Source organism: Phocoena phocoena, chromosome 1 (genome assembly GCF_963924675.1).
Source record: "Phocoena phocoena chromosome 1, mPhoPho1.1, whole genome shotgun sequence".
Lineage (NCBI taxonomy): Eukaryota > Metazoa > Chordata > Mammalia > Artiodactyla > Phocoenidae > Phocoena > Phocoena phocoena.
Window position 1 is genome coordinate 52,164,610 of NC_089219.1, and position 17,898 is coordinate 52,182,507.

General features: G+C 42.5%; 1 protein-coding gene across 5 annotated transcripts in view; it reads left to right on the forward strand.

Annotated features, from left to right (window-relative positions):
- NFIA (nuclear factor I A) overlaps positions 1 to 17,898 on the forward strand; it is a 406,846-nt gene that overhangs the window by 14,133 nt on the left and 374,815 nt on the right. For 2 of the 5 annotated variants that reach the window (XM_065883957.1, XM_065883972.1), the window contains exons 1-2: positions 8,814 to 8,840; positions 14,279 to 14,810. In XM_065883957.1, the coding sequence (XP_065740029.1) occupies positions 8,814 to 8,840; positions 14,279 to 14,810 (559 nt within the window). Of the gene's footprint in view, positions 1 to 3,192; positions 3,620 to 8,440; positions 8,841 to 14,278; positions 14,811 to 17,898 lie in introns of those variants that run through there. The other 3 variants (XM_065883942.1, XM_065883949.1, XM_065883966.1) reach the window with 3 other exon arrangements.

Genomic DNA, 17,898 nt, shown 5'->3' on the forward strand with positions numbered 1-17,898 from the left:
CTGCAAGAGGATTAAGTTTTTATTTGGGTCAACAAAGCAGAATTCCTGGAAGAGCCTACGATTTTCAAGGCATAAAACAGGCCTATGTGGAAACATGAGGCTCTCAATGGGGTTGACGACTCAAGATCACCCTATTCGATGTGCAGCTGATTTTCAGTGGGGCTGAAGTTACTGGAACACAAATTCAGGGTGTGGGAAGAGCTAATAGAGAGTAAACAGTCAATCTATGTGAGCTATCGTTATGGTTGCTGTTTTATTTTAAAATTATTTAATATTGGTAGGTTTAAGGATATAGAAGTGGCAATTTGTGGGGTAAGGAGAGCCTCTTTCACTAATAGGTCTTATTACACATCGGGTGGATAGGATATTTGAACTTTGGGGAGAGTCTGGACAAATTGCGCTCTTAAGTTGTCCCTGTTGATCAAAGTCCCTAAAGTGAATATCGATGGCGCGTCTCCCTTGCTTCCTCACCTCTCTCCTACCCTCTACTCTTGCCCCCCTTTCTCTCTCTGGCTCATTCATTCCTGCTATGCTATATAGTTCAAGACTTTATCTTCTCTCACCTTTTTCTAACTGGTCTCTTTGCCTCCATTGCTAGCATGATCTTTCTAATTTGCAAATCTTACCTTGTCTATCTTTTGATTAAATACCTTTCATGCCTCCCTGGTCCCTCAAGCAAAAGTTTAAATGGCTCGCAAGGTTCTCCACCATCTTGCCTCAGTCTGCCTTTCTAACTACATCTCTAGTTACTGTAACACAAGCTAATACTAGCTAGAGCAACAAGCCACAATCGAACCCATCCCCATTCTCTGGCCCATTGCATACACTGACATCTCCGTGCTTTCCTGGACAGAAGTGCCCTGCCCCTCGATTGTTCACGTGGCAAATTCATACTTTTGGCCCAACACAAATGTCATTTCCTTTTTTTAGCTTTTTATCTGTACATCCAGGCAAAATCAGTCATCTGTGTTCCCATTGCCCTTTATGTATATCTAAGTTGGACATAGCACTTATTACATTGTTATTTACCTTTATGTCTTGTCTCTGCCATTGGACTGAAAGCTTCTTAGAGGCAGGGATAATATCTTATTCTCTGTATCCCCAGCTAGCACATTCAATGTACCTAGAACATGGTACATATTAAACAGTAATAATATAATTATTATAGCTACCGTATATTGACCACATATAATGTACTAGGTAATTTACAAATGTTCTTAATATGTCCCATTTTTCAGATGAGGAATCTAAAGCTTACAGAGGTGAAATAATTTGCCTGGAGTCACATAGTAGGACCAACATTAACACCTAAGTTGGACTCCAAAGCCTATACTATGTTGTTAACTAGAAGGAGATATAAAAGTTCACTTTGGAAATTGTACTAGCCTACCACATTAGACTAAGTTAATGAACTACAGACATTGTACACAAAACTCACTGTTACCACTTACTGACAAGGCCTGGTTTGCTTAGCATTGGGAATTATTCAGACCATGGCCTCTACAGAGCAATGCAATACAAGGTGATACCTCTTGTGCATTTCAAAGGCTCTTAGCTCTTGACAAAACAGACCTCCCTTCTCACAATAGGTCGATGTCCTATTTTACAGGTGTTATGTAACCATCTCAAGATCACACAGCCCTAGCACCAGCTGAACTAGGCTTAGAACTTTTTTGATTACTTAAAAAATTATTTTTTCTTTTTACTTAAGCCACTACATCTCATCAAGTGTATTTCTAGGGTTAAAGTAGTATGCCAAGTGGAAATGTATGCTCAGTGGAGGAGGTCAGGATTAAATGCCACAGACTTTCTAGAGCCAGACAATATCGGAATCTATCAGCGGCAGACCAGAACAGCCAAGCTTGCTTAACACCAAGGGCAGCCACAGTACTAAACCTCCCAGCAATGCTGCATCAGTTAGCGAGTTGTAAAGTGCAAGCCTACAGCCAAAAATGTGGTTCAAAATAAAATAGGAGGTTTCTCTAACCTCTAATTTAACTGTGCAAGGTCCTGTTATTAATTAATTAGGTACCTTCACCAAGGACAGTTAAGAAAATCAGACAACTGCCAGGTTGCTTCCTATTCCTCTTGACTTCTTATTGGATAATTTTTATCAAGTGAGCTAAGCACACATTTTCACGTAACTCAGTTATTCAGCAAAACGTCCTAAGATACTTAACTGATGTAAAGCAAACACATTTAAAAAAACGCAATAGCCCGGTTGTGAAGCTTTCCAATTAAAGGGACACTCTCCCCACACCACCACTGCATCAATGGCTAGTTTGTTGTTTAAAACAAACACATGAAAGGTTGACATTGAAATATCCTGATTACATGATCTTAAAGAGTCTGGATTAATAAGATGAATCAGTGAGATGAAGGACTTAATATTCCAATAATTGTGTTTTAACCCTCCTCCCCCTTTAAATGTCGAGATTCTTACAGCTCTTCTTTTGGGGGGATGGGAGGTAGAGGGGTGCATTAAACTTTGTGGAACCCAGGTTTTGTAAGGATATTGACAAACCAGACAATTGCAATTAAGTTAGAACTTCACTGCATCTCCTGCTTTAAAGGAAGAGCTTTATTCTTGAGAGAGCGCACCTAACAATTTTATGTCAGCCATCTGCAGAGAGCAGAGTCAACGCTTTTTCCTTTCTGAACCTGGAGCAGAAGCTTTATTTCACTGCGAGTTCTCTGTGACATTTTGCACTCTCTTGATTTAATGAACCAAAGAGGATCTTTAACTCTTGGTCTACACCAGTGCAAATAAAGGTTAAATCTCTCACTAACCATCATGAACTAGCCTAATAACTCACAAGAGGTTGTGGAAAAAGAAACCGAGAAAGCAAGTGTGCAGACTTGATTAAAACGTGCAAAACCCGCACAACCGCAGGCAAAGGTACTATATCCTCACATCTCCCTAGTACCGGCTGCGAGGTCCGCAAGCCGGGGATCTACTACTGCGCCAAAAACATCCTGAGCGCGGGGCCTAGTAACACAGGGGCTTTTCTTCCGAACGGTGTCCCGACCGGAGCTTGCGCTGAATGCCGGGGCTCCTATTGGCCACACGCCGTGGGGGAGGAGGAGACTGGCGGGGAGAGCGACAGGAGGAAGGGAGAAGGGGGCAAGGCCTTTTCCCTGCCCCCTCCCGGCCCCCTCCGCAGGCAGCCGCCGGCGCCTCTTGCGTGGTTACTATGCAAATTGCAGCGATTGCGGAAATAAACAAGGGAGTAGGGACGGGAGAGAGGGACTGCGAATCGATGGCAACTTCTGCAAAGTCTCGTACAATCCAAAGCACACAAGGCAAAACCAGAGAGAATCTGAGAACCAGCCAGCCGGGGTTGGATCGCTTTCAAAAGAGGAGAGACAGTGAGAGAGGCAGAGAGCGCGCGTTGCAATTGCAAAAGCCTCCTGATTTGGAGTAAAAAAAAAAAAAAAAAAAAACTCCAAGAAGCCTGCAATTGGCCAACAGCTTAAAAAAAATCTCTTCCGGGTTTTCAACGGTTCCAAGTTTATTTAGATATCTTTTCTCATGCAAAAAAAAAAAATGGGGACAACAAATGAAGCAATTCGTCCGAACATTTTAAAGTTTCTCACGTACTCTTTTTGCATTGCAGTGGTACGTGGTACATCTTTAAACTTTCTATTTTGCGTTTATACGATATGTGTTTTATAAACAACAATAATGGTAGAATGACTTTGTTTAATGCCTAAGACTTTAAAATTTCTCTAGCTTGCATATGCATTGAAGTGACTGCTGGGTAAATGTCTATTGTAATGGTTTTGTTTTAAAGATGTAGCTTTGTGGATGGCTTTTTTTTTTTTTTTTTTTCTCTTTTTTGCTATGTGCATCAGGGACCGGGTTTCCTTTTTTTTTTTTCTTTCCTCCCCGAGATTTGAAAAAATTGCTGAGCTTGACAGATTTTTTTCCTCCTAGCGCTTGCTCGGTTCCAGAAGGGGGAAAAAAATCCTGTACGTGCTCTGTTCTGTAAAAAGACGTCTGGCCTCAGCAGTCAACCTAACCCGAAAAGAAATGTCTGGACCCGGAGAGTAATTGACTATTCGATCCTCTAATCAATGGGACAACATGGGAGATTGACAAAAGCTTTATCCAATCATATCCAAGCATGGGTGTACAATGGCTCGCAACAGCCAGAGGGGGCCGGGCAGAGAAGATCTGAAGTTCTCTGCGGCTCTGAAGGGGATGGTGCGGTTCAAGCTGTCAAAGCTACAAGCTCTTCCGGATTTAGCAAACACAATAGGAAAGAGTTTTCGAGTTTAAGAAAAAAAAAAAACCCAAAACAGCGTGGGTTTTGTTTTGTCTTGTTTTGCGTGAATTGTATGCCTTCTTCATTGCCTTTTGGGAAAAGTTTTAAAAAAATTCTTCTAGAGAAATCTTTAACTTTGCATGAATTGTTATTTGTAAATTCAGGGAAGTTGTTAATGGTTGTGGAAGGTGAGGTTCAACTTTTAAAAATGTGTGGCTTGAAAACTGGGACGGTAGTGAGCTTTGGGAAGTAATACACTGCACAATTAGCCTTGCAAAACGTCTTACTCTGATTATCTTAGAAGCTTTGGCTTTTCAGGTACTTTGAAGGAATAGGCAAGCCTCTCTTGAACTCTAAACAACAGTTTTAAGGGAGAGAGACTGTTTCACAGGTGGACTGACAGCTGTTTTATACATTTGAAAGGAAGATGGGGAGAAAGAGAGTGTTGTTCTTGACTTTTCTTGAATTCTGTTTAAATATATGGTCAGTAGCGAATAGGATCTTGAGACTGGCCAAGTTCACGTTTCTTCTTGTTACCACAACAGCCCCTGTGGAGGGTGTGTGTGGAAGATTGCTGACTCGCTAACTCTTAGCTGGAGTCTGGCCTCTTGGACAAGTCTTTGACACCAATCCAGTGGAAACCAACTGCGGTAGCTTGTCTTGGAGACAGTAACTGGCAGCCTCTGACTAAAATATATCCATCTCTTCCTTCCCTCTGAGCTGTGTAGACACCTAATTCTGTTGGGAAGTGAATGGAAAATAATATAGGCTCTTTCCCATCTTTGGCTTAAATTCCCATTGAGCTATTTCCCAAGGCTTTAGGCATTCTAATCAAATCTGGCCTGGAAATCTGATGTAAGAATCCACTTGGATGCTCAGTTCAGGAACATGATTCAATTTAGGAATATATGCATATAAGAAAATCTGCACACAAGTGACTGTAGGTCAAAAAACTAGAGAAGAAAAATGTTGGAAGATGCTAGTAATAAAGTTAGTCTTGGTAGGAACTATAGTAAATGGCGTTGTCACTTACAAACCCCAATTTTACCTTCATTGCTTTGTACATTAAAATCTAAATCATATTAATAAGATCTTCCTATTAAGTAACCTCCAAAATGAGAGGTATTTGAGATGTACATATAAGTGAAACCTTATTGACATAATTTATATATCTAAGAGGATTTCACTAAAACTGGCAAGGTAACATTTCTGCAAATAAAACACAGCAAATGCAAGGCTGGGCTCTGTGCCAGGGAGAATATGGATAGCAGAGAGCATGACAGGAGACTCCTTTGCGCAGAGACAATCCCATTTCAAGGCAGCCGCCTAGCACTTGCAAAATAAATGACTGGAGTGGTTATTTCCAATAAGGGGTTTATCCTTCCTAACAATGGGTCACTTATATGATTGCGGTAAACTAGTTTTTGTACTTCACCTGTGTTTCCTATACTGTTCTCTCTACTATCCTTTCTTTCTTCTCTTCGCCCTCCATCCCTGTTCCCTTTCAAGGGTCTTAGTATCTTTGTGAACTCTGGACAAGGATTTACTTTTGCAACTTGGGACGTAGGGGAGAGGGTTGGAAAGGTTTTCTACCCCCAGTCTGCCCTTTGAGGAACATCTGTTTCTTTGTGTGTTTAAATTTATGCCTGTTGGAGAGAAAGTTACCAGAAGCCTCTCTGTAACTGTAACTCTTCTACTGTATTTTTCGCAGTCCTGTTTCCAAAGGCTGTAGTTGGAACTGTGCTTTGTAGTGTTTCCCCCGCCGGCCCACCCCCCCACCTCCCGCGGGGGAGGGAGCGGGAGCTGGCGGAGGTAGGAGAGAAAGCAGGAGCGGATGTGCAGGGCTTTGGTGCTGAACTTGGATCCAGCCCTTGCCTAGAGGGCGCAAACAATCGTCCCATATCCAAAAGTCTTACGAAGGGCGCCAAAAGTTACTTAAGATAATATTGCTAACCGCAGAAAGCTGGAAATCGCGGGCACATCCACTGCTGCAACAAAAGAAGTTTTCAAAGTAGAAATAGCATTAAATTACTTTTCCCCATTTTTTTTTAAACCAGGGCGACGTGCCAGCCCTTTCTAAAAAAATTATTTTCCTTTTTTTTGAGATTCAATTAAAAGTCAGCATCTTTGCTGTTTTGGGAAGAGGCAGATGTGAAGTCTATCTTTTAACACACCAAAAGAAAGATTTTAATCTGCTCTGGAAGAAAGCTTCCCAAGAGTACACACTCGGAACAATAACTTCTCACTGTGCCTCAGTTACATGTTGGAACTGTCAGCCAGAAACTTCTATCGAGGAAACTTGGAGCGCGTTGAAGTTATAGATCCCAGCGAGGGTTTTCGTGGCCAGGGATGTTGTCTCCGTTATTCGGCTTGCCTTTTAGGACGTTTATCCCCTACTGATAATCCAAGAGGAACCAAGGAAAAGCAGTTGTGTAGTTTGGGAAGACGGGGCTCTCTCATTAAAGGTTTAAGTCATTATTTCCCCTCACCCCTTAATAAATAATCAGAGTTTTCCAAGGAGATTTAGAAGCGGGGTGGGGGGCGCGTGTGAAAATGGTCTCTTGAGAATTCAGGAATTATTCTGGCAATAAAGTAACTGGAGAACAAGCATAAAATCACGTTAGAAAGATGCCGACTATTTCAGAGAACTTTGTTTTCTCCAGTAGCATATTTCTTGCTCCTTACTTTTAAAAAGGGGGTGGGGGAGAGTCTGAATGAGAGTGGCCTTAACATGTCACCTCACCCTCACATGCTGAGTGGGCATTCCTACAGTAATTTCCTCTTTTCAGAGGCTCTCTAGCTGTGTAACCTCTACCAAGGTGCAGATTCCCCTGTCTGTGTGCCAGAGCCTTTCAACGTGATACAGTCGTCTTTCCTTTTGGAATCTTGAGAAGGATTAGAAAATGCAGCAGGCTGCAAACTAGAGTGAGGGAGATGAGAAGGAAGAAATGGGATGGGGGTTTGGAGGAAGGGGGTATACTTTTTTTTTTTCTTTCCCATCAGTGAAGAGAGCCTAGAGAGAAAATATGAGGTTAAAAAAAACTGGAAAAGCAGGCTTATTGGCAACTTGCCAAACCCTAAAAACCACCCCCTTTTTTTGCCAAAACAATACTTTAGCAAACCTAAAATAATTGCAGGAAGCTCTTTTCCATTTTAAGAACTATTACCTGGGGGAGGGAAAAAGAGGGGATTCTTAAAAGGCACCCTTCCAGAGGTGTCTCAGGAACAGGGACAGTAATGATAGCATATGTCCAGTTCTGGGCACGTGTTTGTGGACCAGAATATCTCCCTTCCCTAAGGGGACATCCCTTTCACATTTTTTTTTTTCTTCCTAAAAAGAGAAAGATGTCATAGCTAAACCACTGTTGTTTCTGAACGTGATAGAACTTTTTCTATGGCGTCTGTGTTCAAACCCACTAGTTTCACAGTCCTGGGAGGGAGAAAGCTAGTTAATCTCCGCCTCCCTTTCTCCAGACACCACCCCCCCCAGCCCCCAAATCCGGTGAATCTTCCTTGTGAAAATTTCCCCCACCACCCCCGCTTCTGGAGGCCATAGGACTGAAGCTGCACAAAGTTTGCAGGATTTTGTGCATAATTACCTCTGCCGACGATCTATTCCCACAAAAAGCTTCGTTGGAGAGACTACAATGCTTTGAGCCGTACCGCATTTCAGAAGGGAACAAAAGTTACCTAGGAGGTCTGATTTTTAAAAAATATTTGCATACATGCAAATTTCCCCCCCCCCCGGCCTTCTCCGCGGTTCTCTACGTGCCCACGCAGCGAACCGAGGGGTGCAGGGCAACCTGGCAAAGTTGCCCAAGTCCTCCACCGAGGTCCGCGAAGGTCTGCGGCGGGGGTTGGGGGATGGGAACGAGGAAAAGTAGTTTTGTTTGCTTAAGCACATCCTGTGGCAGCCTATAGCTGCCCGGGAGTACAGACTGTAACTGCTCCTCACTGCGTTACCCAGTAATGCGCTGAGCGGGGACTGGGGGGGCGGAGGGGGGTGCCGAGCGAGCGAGCGAGCGAGCGAGCCAGGGAGCGAGCGAGGGAGCGAGAGAGGAGCGAGCGCGAGCGGCCGCGGAGGCTCGGGACCCGGCTGGCCGCGCGGCGCCGCAGCCGCCCCCTCCCCCACACCGCCCCCCCACCCCCCCCCCGCGGCGGCGCGAGCGGGCGGCGGCCGTGCGGTGCGGTGCAGAGCGGAGGCGGAGGCGGGCGCGCGGGCAGCTCGCGGGCACCCGGCCGGCGGGCGCGGGAGCTGGAAAGGGTGCGCTATGCCTTTAACGCCCGCGTACAGTAGACATGTATAGTGGAGTGTAGGGAAACTCTAGGCGGGGTTAAAGTTCAGCTCATGGAGCGGCAATAGCGCTGGCTGGCTGCAGTTGAGCCGAGTTGGAAATGTGAACGCAAGAAGCAGGCTTGATTTTTTTTTCTCCCCCCTTCTCTCTCTCTCCTCCTCTCTCCCTCTTTCTCCTTTCTCACCCGCACTCACGCACACCTCCAAACCGCACACCCAGACGCACACGCACACCCCACCGCCGGGCAGTGATGTATTCTCCGCTCTGTCTCACCCAGGTAAGCAGCTGTTTGGATGCGGAGGGGCTGTGGGGGTCGGAGTGGCGGGGGCCGACCTGGAGCCGGGCCGGGGGTGCCGGGGACCCCGGCGCCAGCAGGGCCTGGGACATGTGTCTCGGGGTGTGCCCGTGTCTGCGCGTGTTTCGGTGTGTGTGTGTGTGTGCGCGCGCGTATGCTCGTGGAGGGGGGGTGGTGGAGAAATACAGCTTTAAGAAAGTAACTTTGTTTCCATGCGGGTGCATTCCTCTTGCACGGCCATTTGTGTGGGCACATGGCTAATGGCGCCCTCTTATTAATGCGTTAATTAATATCGGGGCGATTGACTGCGGAACGGCGGTGTTTTCGGACGCCCCGCACGTGTTTCGGCGGGGTTGCAGCCCATGACACGCTGAAATCTGGACTCAGCGTTTCTGCAGGCGCGAGGCCGGTTTCTGTAGTTAACGCGGCGCCCGGGGAGGGGGCCGCCGACGGAGCCCCCAGCACGCCCCGCACTCTCGGGGCCGCTGCACCCCTGGCTGCGGGAGAACTCGGGTCCCCGCGCCCGCTGCCCGCCCGCTGAGCCCGCGCCGCAGCAGCCTCCCCAAAGTCTTACTTTTGTTTATTGTTTGTCAGCCTTTGGGGTCCGGCCGCGGGAGGGACGCGGGCCGGGGCCCCGGGCCCCCGCCGGGACAGCGCCCCTTGGGCATGGGCGGGCGGCGGCGAGCCGGTCCCGGGGCTCGGCGGAGCGGAGCTGCGTGGCCCCGCGTCCCCCCGCGCCGGCCGGGTGGAGCCTGCGTCCTCGCCGCCAGTCGCCCGCTCGCTTTCCCGAGCGAAAGTTTCGGTGTCGGGACGAGCCCACGCTGCGCGGGTCGGCGAGCGACGGAGGCCGCGAGCCGCGGGCCGGGGCGCGCCGGGCGGAGTTGGGCTACCGGCCGCGAGCCTGAGCGGCGGCCGGGCCGGACGCGACTCCCCCCACCCCCCCCCGCCGCCGCCGCCGCCGCCGCCGCCGCCGCCTCCCGCTGCTGCCGCGCGACTCGGGCCGCCCGGCGCACAGGACGGGGGCAACTTTTCCCTCCGACCTAACCGGAGCGTGGGTCTCTGTCGCCCCAGCGCCTCTCCTTTCCATGCCCTCCCTTTCCATCCCTCCCTTGTCTGCACCACCCCCAGGCAAAATATTGCTACTTCACGGCCCCAAGTTTGGTCCCTTTTGAATATATTATTTATTTTCTTTGAGTAAAAGGCATGAAGCTAAAGTGATTTTGCGCTAAAAATTTTTTGAAGAAAAGTGTGAGCCTTCATACTGTTTTGGTACATTGCGATCTGACCATTAATCACCTAGATGAAGTTTGTATGCTTCATATAAAATGTTTATTCACCACTCCCTTCAAAAACCTGCTACCACCTCTTGCTTTCATTTAGCAGGAGATAACGGTTTAACCGGAATACTTTCTGGAAGACTAAAAAGTATCCATAGTTTCTTCTCTCCTCTCTAGTTTCTGGATTTATTTCCCACATGACATGCCTTCTTATTGCAATATCTAATAGTCATCTACCGGCTATTTGATCTCAGAAGACTCTTAAATGCATCTTCTATGTTGAAATGGTCTGTTTGGGATTTAGGCCTAGCATTAATAATGGATAGCAGTTGCTTTTAGTTATTGTAAAAGTTTTTTATTTTTCCCTAACAAACTTCCAAAGTTCCTATTTTAGTAACTCGTGGAAGTATGGAATGAAACTTTTCCAACCAGTTTTGGCAAGGTTCACAATTGCATATGGATAAGATGCAAAGTGTAAGATAATTTGAATGAGTTATGACTACAGTGAAAATGCTGAGATTCAAAGCCTGAAGTTCTAGCTGGCAAAAGTTTGCAACACGTAGAACTGGTAGATTATACCAGTGTGCTGCCCTAGTGGGGAAGGACCATAGCAGACACATTAGCGTCTTCGCCAGTGAGCTCTCAATAGATAAATTTGTATTTTGGGATGGTACATACATGAGGATACCTGTGTACCCATGCAGGCCCAGGGCATAGTCAGGTATTTAACAAAGTTGGATTCTTTTGGTTCATGAGCTATTATCACATTAAGAAAGTTTTTTTTTTTTTTTAAACCTATTTGGCAGTGACATTTAGTAGGCCTTCTTCTGGAAACACCACTAAGAGAAACGCTTACTTAGTGTAACAGTTTGTAAAGAAAACGTACACTAAATAGTGAATGAGGGCCATATATTTTATGAGTTCTTCTTTTAGAAATTGATTCACAATTTATTTAACTTGCCGGAATATTTATAAAGCTTTAGAGCCAGTTTTAAAAAGAAAAACTTAGGTAGTTTATTGGTCATTAAAGAAAGTCCAGTAAAGCGCCGTGATAAAAATTACTCTAAATGAAAGAATAAAATCCATATACGTGTGCAATTTTTTAAAACTTTATCAGGAAAATTCCAGACATCGTATTTTAATCCATGTGGACACATCTTAACCAAATCATGTACCTGGTCATAGAACGGTAACAGTAGAAATTTATAGGTGAACCTTTGAAAGAAGTAGTTCCAAAAATATCAGCATTCCGTGGTTCCGAAACTTGGCTTACTTACAAACAGATGAACGTTGAAGATGCTGATTCAAAGTCCTACCACTTTTGAAACAGGTTTTCAGGTTTGTTTTTATTGGTGGCCCATAATTTTCTCACCGAGTACATAACGTAAGATATTCTTTGTTTTCTCTTGAATATTTTGAAATATTATATAGCTTATGGCGATATGTGCAACAACATGCTTTATAAGGGCATACTGTTTTGTTTTTAAACTAATTTATGCTGTGCCTGGGCATTTCCTGCAAGTGAATGATGTTCTTTAGTTTTGATGTTCTGGAATATTTCTAATTGTGCATTGAGAAGTATAACTAGCCCTTTCCTTGTGTATGTGAGTTAAGAGTCATACAAAATATTGTGCACTTTTATTGGCACATTCTTAAAACCTTTGGGGAGTAATAACTTGTAAATACTTTTGATGTAAAACTGGGAACTTAGATTATTCTTAATGATTAGTTGAGATATTTGGCCTCATTTAAGGATTTTTATGATGAGATATATGGGCAGTTGGTTGGCAGGTAAACAAAATCCTTTTGAACACGAATGCACGCAGTTCGCAGTTCTCTGAGAAGCATGTTGGGAGTATCTTCGAACACTTAAATGTCACATTAGAAGGTTTATTTTAAATGTTTATCATCATTAATAAAGCTCTTTAATATGACAAGGTTTTGACATAAATATGAATTGTTTGGAGCTAAGTTATTCTTTGCATTTTAAAATGGGGCTGAGACTTTAAAATGAAATCCTCATTTTGGTGAAAGCTCACTTTGTAGTTAAGGTAGACTCCGGGCGTTCTTTGCATAATTCCACAGAGCCTTGGTCCCTAGCATGTCTTGTGTATATAAGAAAATCAGTCAATGTGAAGGACTGTTTCAAACCCCAAATTTATGTATTTTAGAGCATTTCAAGGATGAGCTCAGAATTTAGTAATGTTTAAATGCTTTGCAGTTTGGCGTATACCTTATAGATAAACTGTGACTTGAAAAATGCTCCCCCCACCCCATTTCTCTCTTCTAAAGTACGGCAATAGGAAAGATTCTCAAACATCAGAAATTTTAAAGTGCTAATGGTGTATGGGGAAGAATAATAGAATTCTTGTATTTTTCTCTGTTTTTTTCTCCACTTAAAGAATGCACATGTGTTGTGAAAGCTGACTTCTCTTTTGGATTCTTTTATTGAAAAAGAGCAGTTTTCAAACCTAAACTTGAAATACGGAGCCTGAAATTTGTTGAGAGAGGAAAAAAAAATGTTGATTATTGAAATGATTTAGTGTGTATTATATTAATATAACCTTACTTTAAAAAAAAGTCATATGTAGTGTTTAAGTGATTGATTATAACTTACAATATTTTAACAGGCTTGATTGTTAAAGTATTTCACCAATTTTAAGCACTCAGTTTATATTTGAACGTTTAAAAATTAATAATTGCTTTAATAGTAATAATATTTTGGACATTACAGTTACTTGTGCCTCCAAAATATATTTAGATGGATATTACAAACCAAAAAAGAATGCATTTTATATTTGTCTGTCCTACACCCTTTTAAAAAAAGTCATCAAATATCTCTTTGGTTTTCTTATCCTCATTTATTTGAAAGTAAATAATTTATCTTTTGGGGGGAGGGTTGTGCGGTGGAGAGAAGTTAAGATTAGTAAGATTACTGTGAGTTGGTTAATCAAAAGTTAGATGTACTCAGAAAGCTTTGTGGAGTTACTGTTTAATTTTTCTTTAATTTTATATTTCTACTTCCTAAGAAAATGTCAAGTAAAAGAATCAAACATTTTCCATAAAACAGTAAGAAAAATTTAAATGTTTTAAATTCAATTTTATTTTCAAATTACTTGGATTTTAAGAGGCAACCATGAGGGTTTCCCGGGAGTCTCGTAAACATTGAATATACCAGGTTCCCTGTTTCTCTGTGAGAAAAAGCCTGAAGTATTATTTTCAAAATTTGAATGAGTATTCTGTTTTTTCGGAATGATTATTACTGAAGGTATTTCACAATCAGATCAGTAAATTGAATGTGTTTAGTTGCAACCGTGTTGTCACAGTGACGCATTCTTTACTATCTGGCTTGTACGCTTTCCTTTGGTTTTTTTTTTTTTTCCCTTTTTTCCCCGTTTTGTTTCATTTCTATAATATCAGCAATTATGTCTTGAACATAGATCTTTTATTTTAGTCTGGTGAATATCAAATCCATCTCTTCTTTTGTATATGGACCTGCCAAATTTTTCTAAGTTTTTGACTAAAAAAAATTGTGTGTAACTAATACTTAGAAAGGAATTAGATGTTACCAAAATGACTAAGGAACAGATCAGAGTCTACATCAGAGTCTACTTTTAGAGGGGAAAGTCTTTGTTTCCATTGATCGTAGAGATGATTTTTGCTCCTAGACTTCCATAAACATTGACTGGCATCTAAATGTTTAGGATTTGCCAATCTGGCCGCCGAGCCCTGGCTGTACTACAAGTAGTGAGGTCAAGGCTGGAGCAAAATTAGATATGCCTTCCTTGAAATAGGGTTAAGAATATATGTTGTTATAAACATTTCGATAAACTTCACTTACTGTCTAAAGAATCTGGGACCTAGGCCCGACAATAGAACCTGGTACACTTCCGTGAACATAACAAAACATTTTTTACTTTTTAACGGTTTTCTTCTTTAAGATTGTGAGACATGATACCGATGAATTTTTTTCCCCCCCTTGGACTTTCCAAAGGGATCCCATGTATGATTTTGGTAACATAATGCTTGAATCAAATTTCAAGTGAAATAAGGATATATTTTTTTAAAGGTGAACACCTGAAGAAGCGTTGTTGCCTTTTGTTTTCATTATAGTTATATTTTTGTCTTCATTCATTTCCTCAGGATGAATTTCATCCTTTCATCGAAGCACTTCTGCCCCACGTCCGAGCCTTCGCCTACACATGGTTCAACCTGCAGGCCCGAAAACGAAAATACTTCAAAAAACATGAAAAGCGTATGTCAAAAGAAGAAGAGAGAGCCGTGAAGGATGAGTTGCTAAGTGAAAAACCAGAGGTCAAGCAGAAGTGGGCATCTCGACTTCTGGCCAAGTTGCGGAAAGATATCCGACCTGAGTACCGAGAGGATTTTGTTCTTACAGTCACAGGGAAAAAGCCTCCGTGTTGTGTTCTTTCCAACCCAGACCAGAAAGGCAAGATGCGAAGAATTGACTGCCTCCGCCAGGCAGATAAAGTCTGGAGGTTGGACCTTGTTATGGTGATTTTATTTAAAGGTATTCCGCTTGAAAGTACTGATGGCGAGCGCCTTGTAAAGTCCCCGCAGTGCTCTAATCCAGGGCTCTGTGTCCAGCCCCATCACATAGGGGTTTCTGTTAAGGAACTCGATTTATATTTGGCATACTTTGTGCATGCAGCAGGTAAGTGCAATGGTGAAAAGTCGGTCCACTTTCTCGCGTGTGCTTTTTTTCCTGATGACCTCTGTATGTGCTGGGCCATTCCCGAGCTCCCTATGGCAGGCCATGTCCACGTGGACGGTGTGGTATCCAAGGTAGACCAACATCAGAGTAGCCAGATCCTCCATTGTTTGAGGTTCCACCTTCATTCAGGTGGAAAAGCATAGCTTGGAGAGCATTCTCGTTAAGTTTAGTTCTTTTGTCAAGTAGTGTTATCAGAGGTGTTGGTACTCAGTTATGGGATATGTTTAAATCACGTTTTTTGATGAGGGGTGAGAGAAGTCTTATAAAAACCCTTGTAAGAAAGAGTCTGTTTTAACTGGCAAGTGATCTAGTTAAAAAGCGTTTAGTTTGGTAGTGAGGCAATATTTTTAGTTGCTTTTCTTCTGGGAGTGTTTTTATCTACTGGGGTCTCTTGAACCCCCTGCTAATTAAGAAGAGGTTGGAGGTAAGATTGCTATCAAATCGCTGATCACACTAGTACAAACTTAGTAGCTTTGTATTAGGAATACTTAGTGTTGTTTACAATAGCTAAAGGAAAAAACAAACCAATTCTTTAAGTAATTGATGGAAAGATTAATCTTAAAAGTAACCAAACCTGTATAGTGCGTGAGCACATTGAGAAATAGATATTGATAATTGATTTGGTGAGTTGCTTGATTTGTAATAAAATTCTTTATTGTTCCAAGGCTGTTTTCAAGGCATGCTTTACCTGTGCATATTACAGCATGTAGAATAGCATTCAGGATAAAACTATTGAGGACTGGATAAAATAATGCATTTTTACTTTGTTCCTCTCATCTTGTTTTAGACAAAAGGCTCATTGTGTTACGTGAAAGCTCAGGTCTTGTGAAACTTGTTGACTTTTTATATGTACATATCGGTCTTGCTAGATTACCTTCATGGCAGTTACTTGAGCCAGATGGAAGAAAGAGTGTTGTGGAATCCTACCAGTAGGTTGTTTTGGGGTTCATGTATTTCTTTTTTCATAAAGGACAGAGAAGATGTTACCTGTAAAAGCGATACTCCATTGTTTTGCAAAACATTTTCAATTCTAAAAATATGAGCTCTTAGAAGTCATCTGATATCCTATTCTGTATTATTTTTCTCAATATATGTTTTAGAAAGAGAACTTTTGTTATCCATCCATCCTTACATAAGAAACTGGAGAAATTTACTTTGCAAGCATGTCACATCATCATTTGCATTCTGTTGGCAGGGGATAAATGAGTATTTTAGAGGATGTGATCTGTAAGTGTTTCAAATATTTGGGTTTTTGAAAAGTTATACTTAATTATAAGAAGTGCCTGTTGCTTTAGCCAGTTCTGGGTAGCGAAAACGAAAAGGTAGCACCTTTCAGATGACCTCTGAACAGGAACAAGTGGCCCTTTCTTAACTCCCTGTTAACCCTATTGTTGTTACTTTATTTTGTCTATTGAAAAAGCAGAGTTAAAATTTTTTCAAAATTTATTTGCATATATAAGTGGAGAATCTAGTAGGACAAGGTGCAAAAGAAGTTGTGGGTATTATATGCTTTGGGGGAGCACTCTCTAAAAATCTTGTGTTTCATCTCTTTGATATTTGGAGAAATAAATAACATAATAAATGCTCCTAATGGACCAATATAAGAAATTGCAGGTATCAGTGGGTGATGCCCATCATGGTAGGTGCTTCCTTACAAGGTAACATCAAAGGGAAATACCTGTTATGCGTTTATTGGTGTGAGCAGCATCTCTTCTAATTTTTAGTTGTGAACGTTTCCCTTAGATTCACAGAGACACGGCCTTCCTCGCTCTCGCCGTTTCACGTTGGATTCTCTCTCGCTATTGACAGTTTGTGCCTGTGCTGTGGCTCCAGATCCCTTGAGCCATCATAGTTGCTGGTGGTTTCAATGAGCTGAAGGGTGATGTTGGTAAAATGGCAGGTAGACTGTTGCTTAGTAGAGTTAGCATCCTTATTGCTTATGAAAGATTTATTGCCAGCACTGTGGATCAGACTACCTTTCGGTTCGGTTTTCCTGCACCTCCCAGAATCCCTCGGTCGCCTGAACGGTGGCCAAGTACAGGCCATTGGCTCTCCCTGCGCAGCCGTGGCGCCTCTGTGCGCACCAGGATGGGTCTGAGGGATGCTCAAGGCCTTTTGTCTGAAAATATCTCAAATGTGATTTAAGAGATTTAGAGACCTGTTATTTGTGGAAGGGAAGCTGCCAATACAAATAGGAGGTAGATCGGTCAACTCACATACAACTGATTTGACAAGCATCTGTTATAATGCTGAAGATTTGTAAACACTAAACAATGTTTTTACCTCCTTAAAAGTTTTGAGAACTTGCCAGTATTGGCAGGAGGCAGAGACTCTGAAATGTGCTTCAAGAAACATGCCAAAACCATTGTGGCCTTTTCACCTATAGTCTTTTTTTCCCCCTCTCTTTCTTTTACATGTATTTTTTTCCTTCCAAAATGCCATTTTTCCCCCTTGATGGCCACAGGAAGATCCTTTTTTTTCTTTCTAAAAATGCATATAATAATTATTGCTTCATGCCTCGGCCTCTTCTTGGGAAGGAAGTTGAAATCTTAGAACGCACATGTAAATACTGGAAGTTACTGCAGAATCAATTGTTTTTTAAAAGCAGAGGTGATTTTTCTAAGACGTATTGAGACGCTAAAATACAATACATAAACTGCATTCCTTTTTCTTCTCCTCTAAATCCAGGGGCATTAGAACTGTGTGAATTTTGTGGCTGATAACCAGTAACAAGTGTAATGAAATCGGAGTGATTCCATAAGCCTGAGAATTGCATCTCATTAAAAGTATAAAAGAGTAAAACCATTTTATGCCTTTAATTTGGTCTCTCTTTGAGTCGTTCTTCCCATGTATCATATGACAACTTTGAGATATTATGGTATTGTGGTAAATGGTGTTCTTTGTGGGTGTGTAACAGTAAAGCTAATTTATGACCAGTCTTTACCAGATGATCTGTATCAGAATCTACAATATACCCGGCACGTGGCAAGGTCACAATTTAAGTTGTTAAGGTCATAACCTTAGCCAC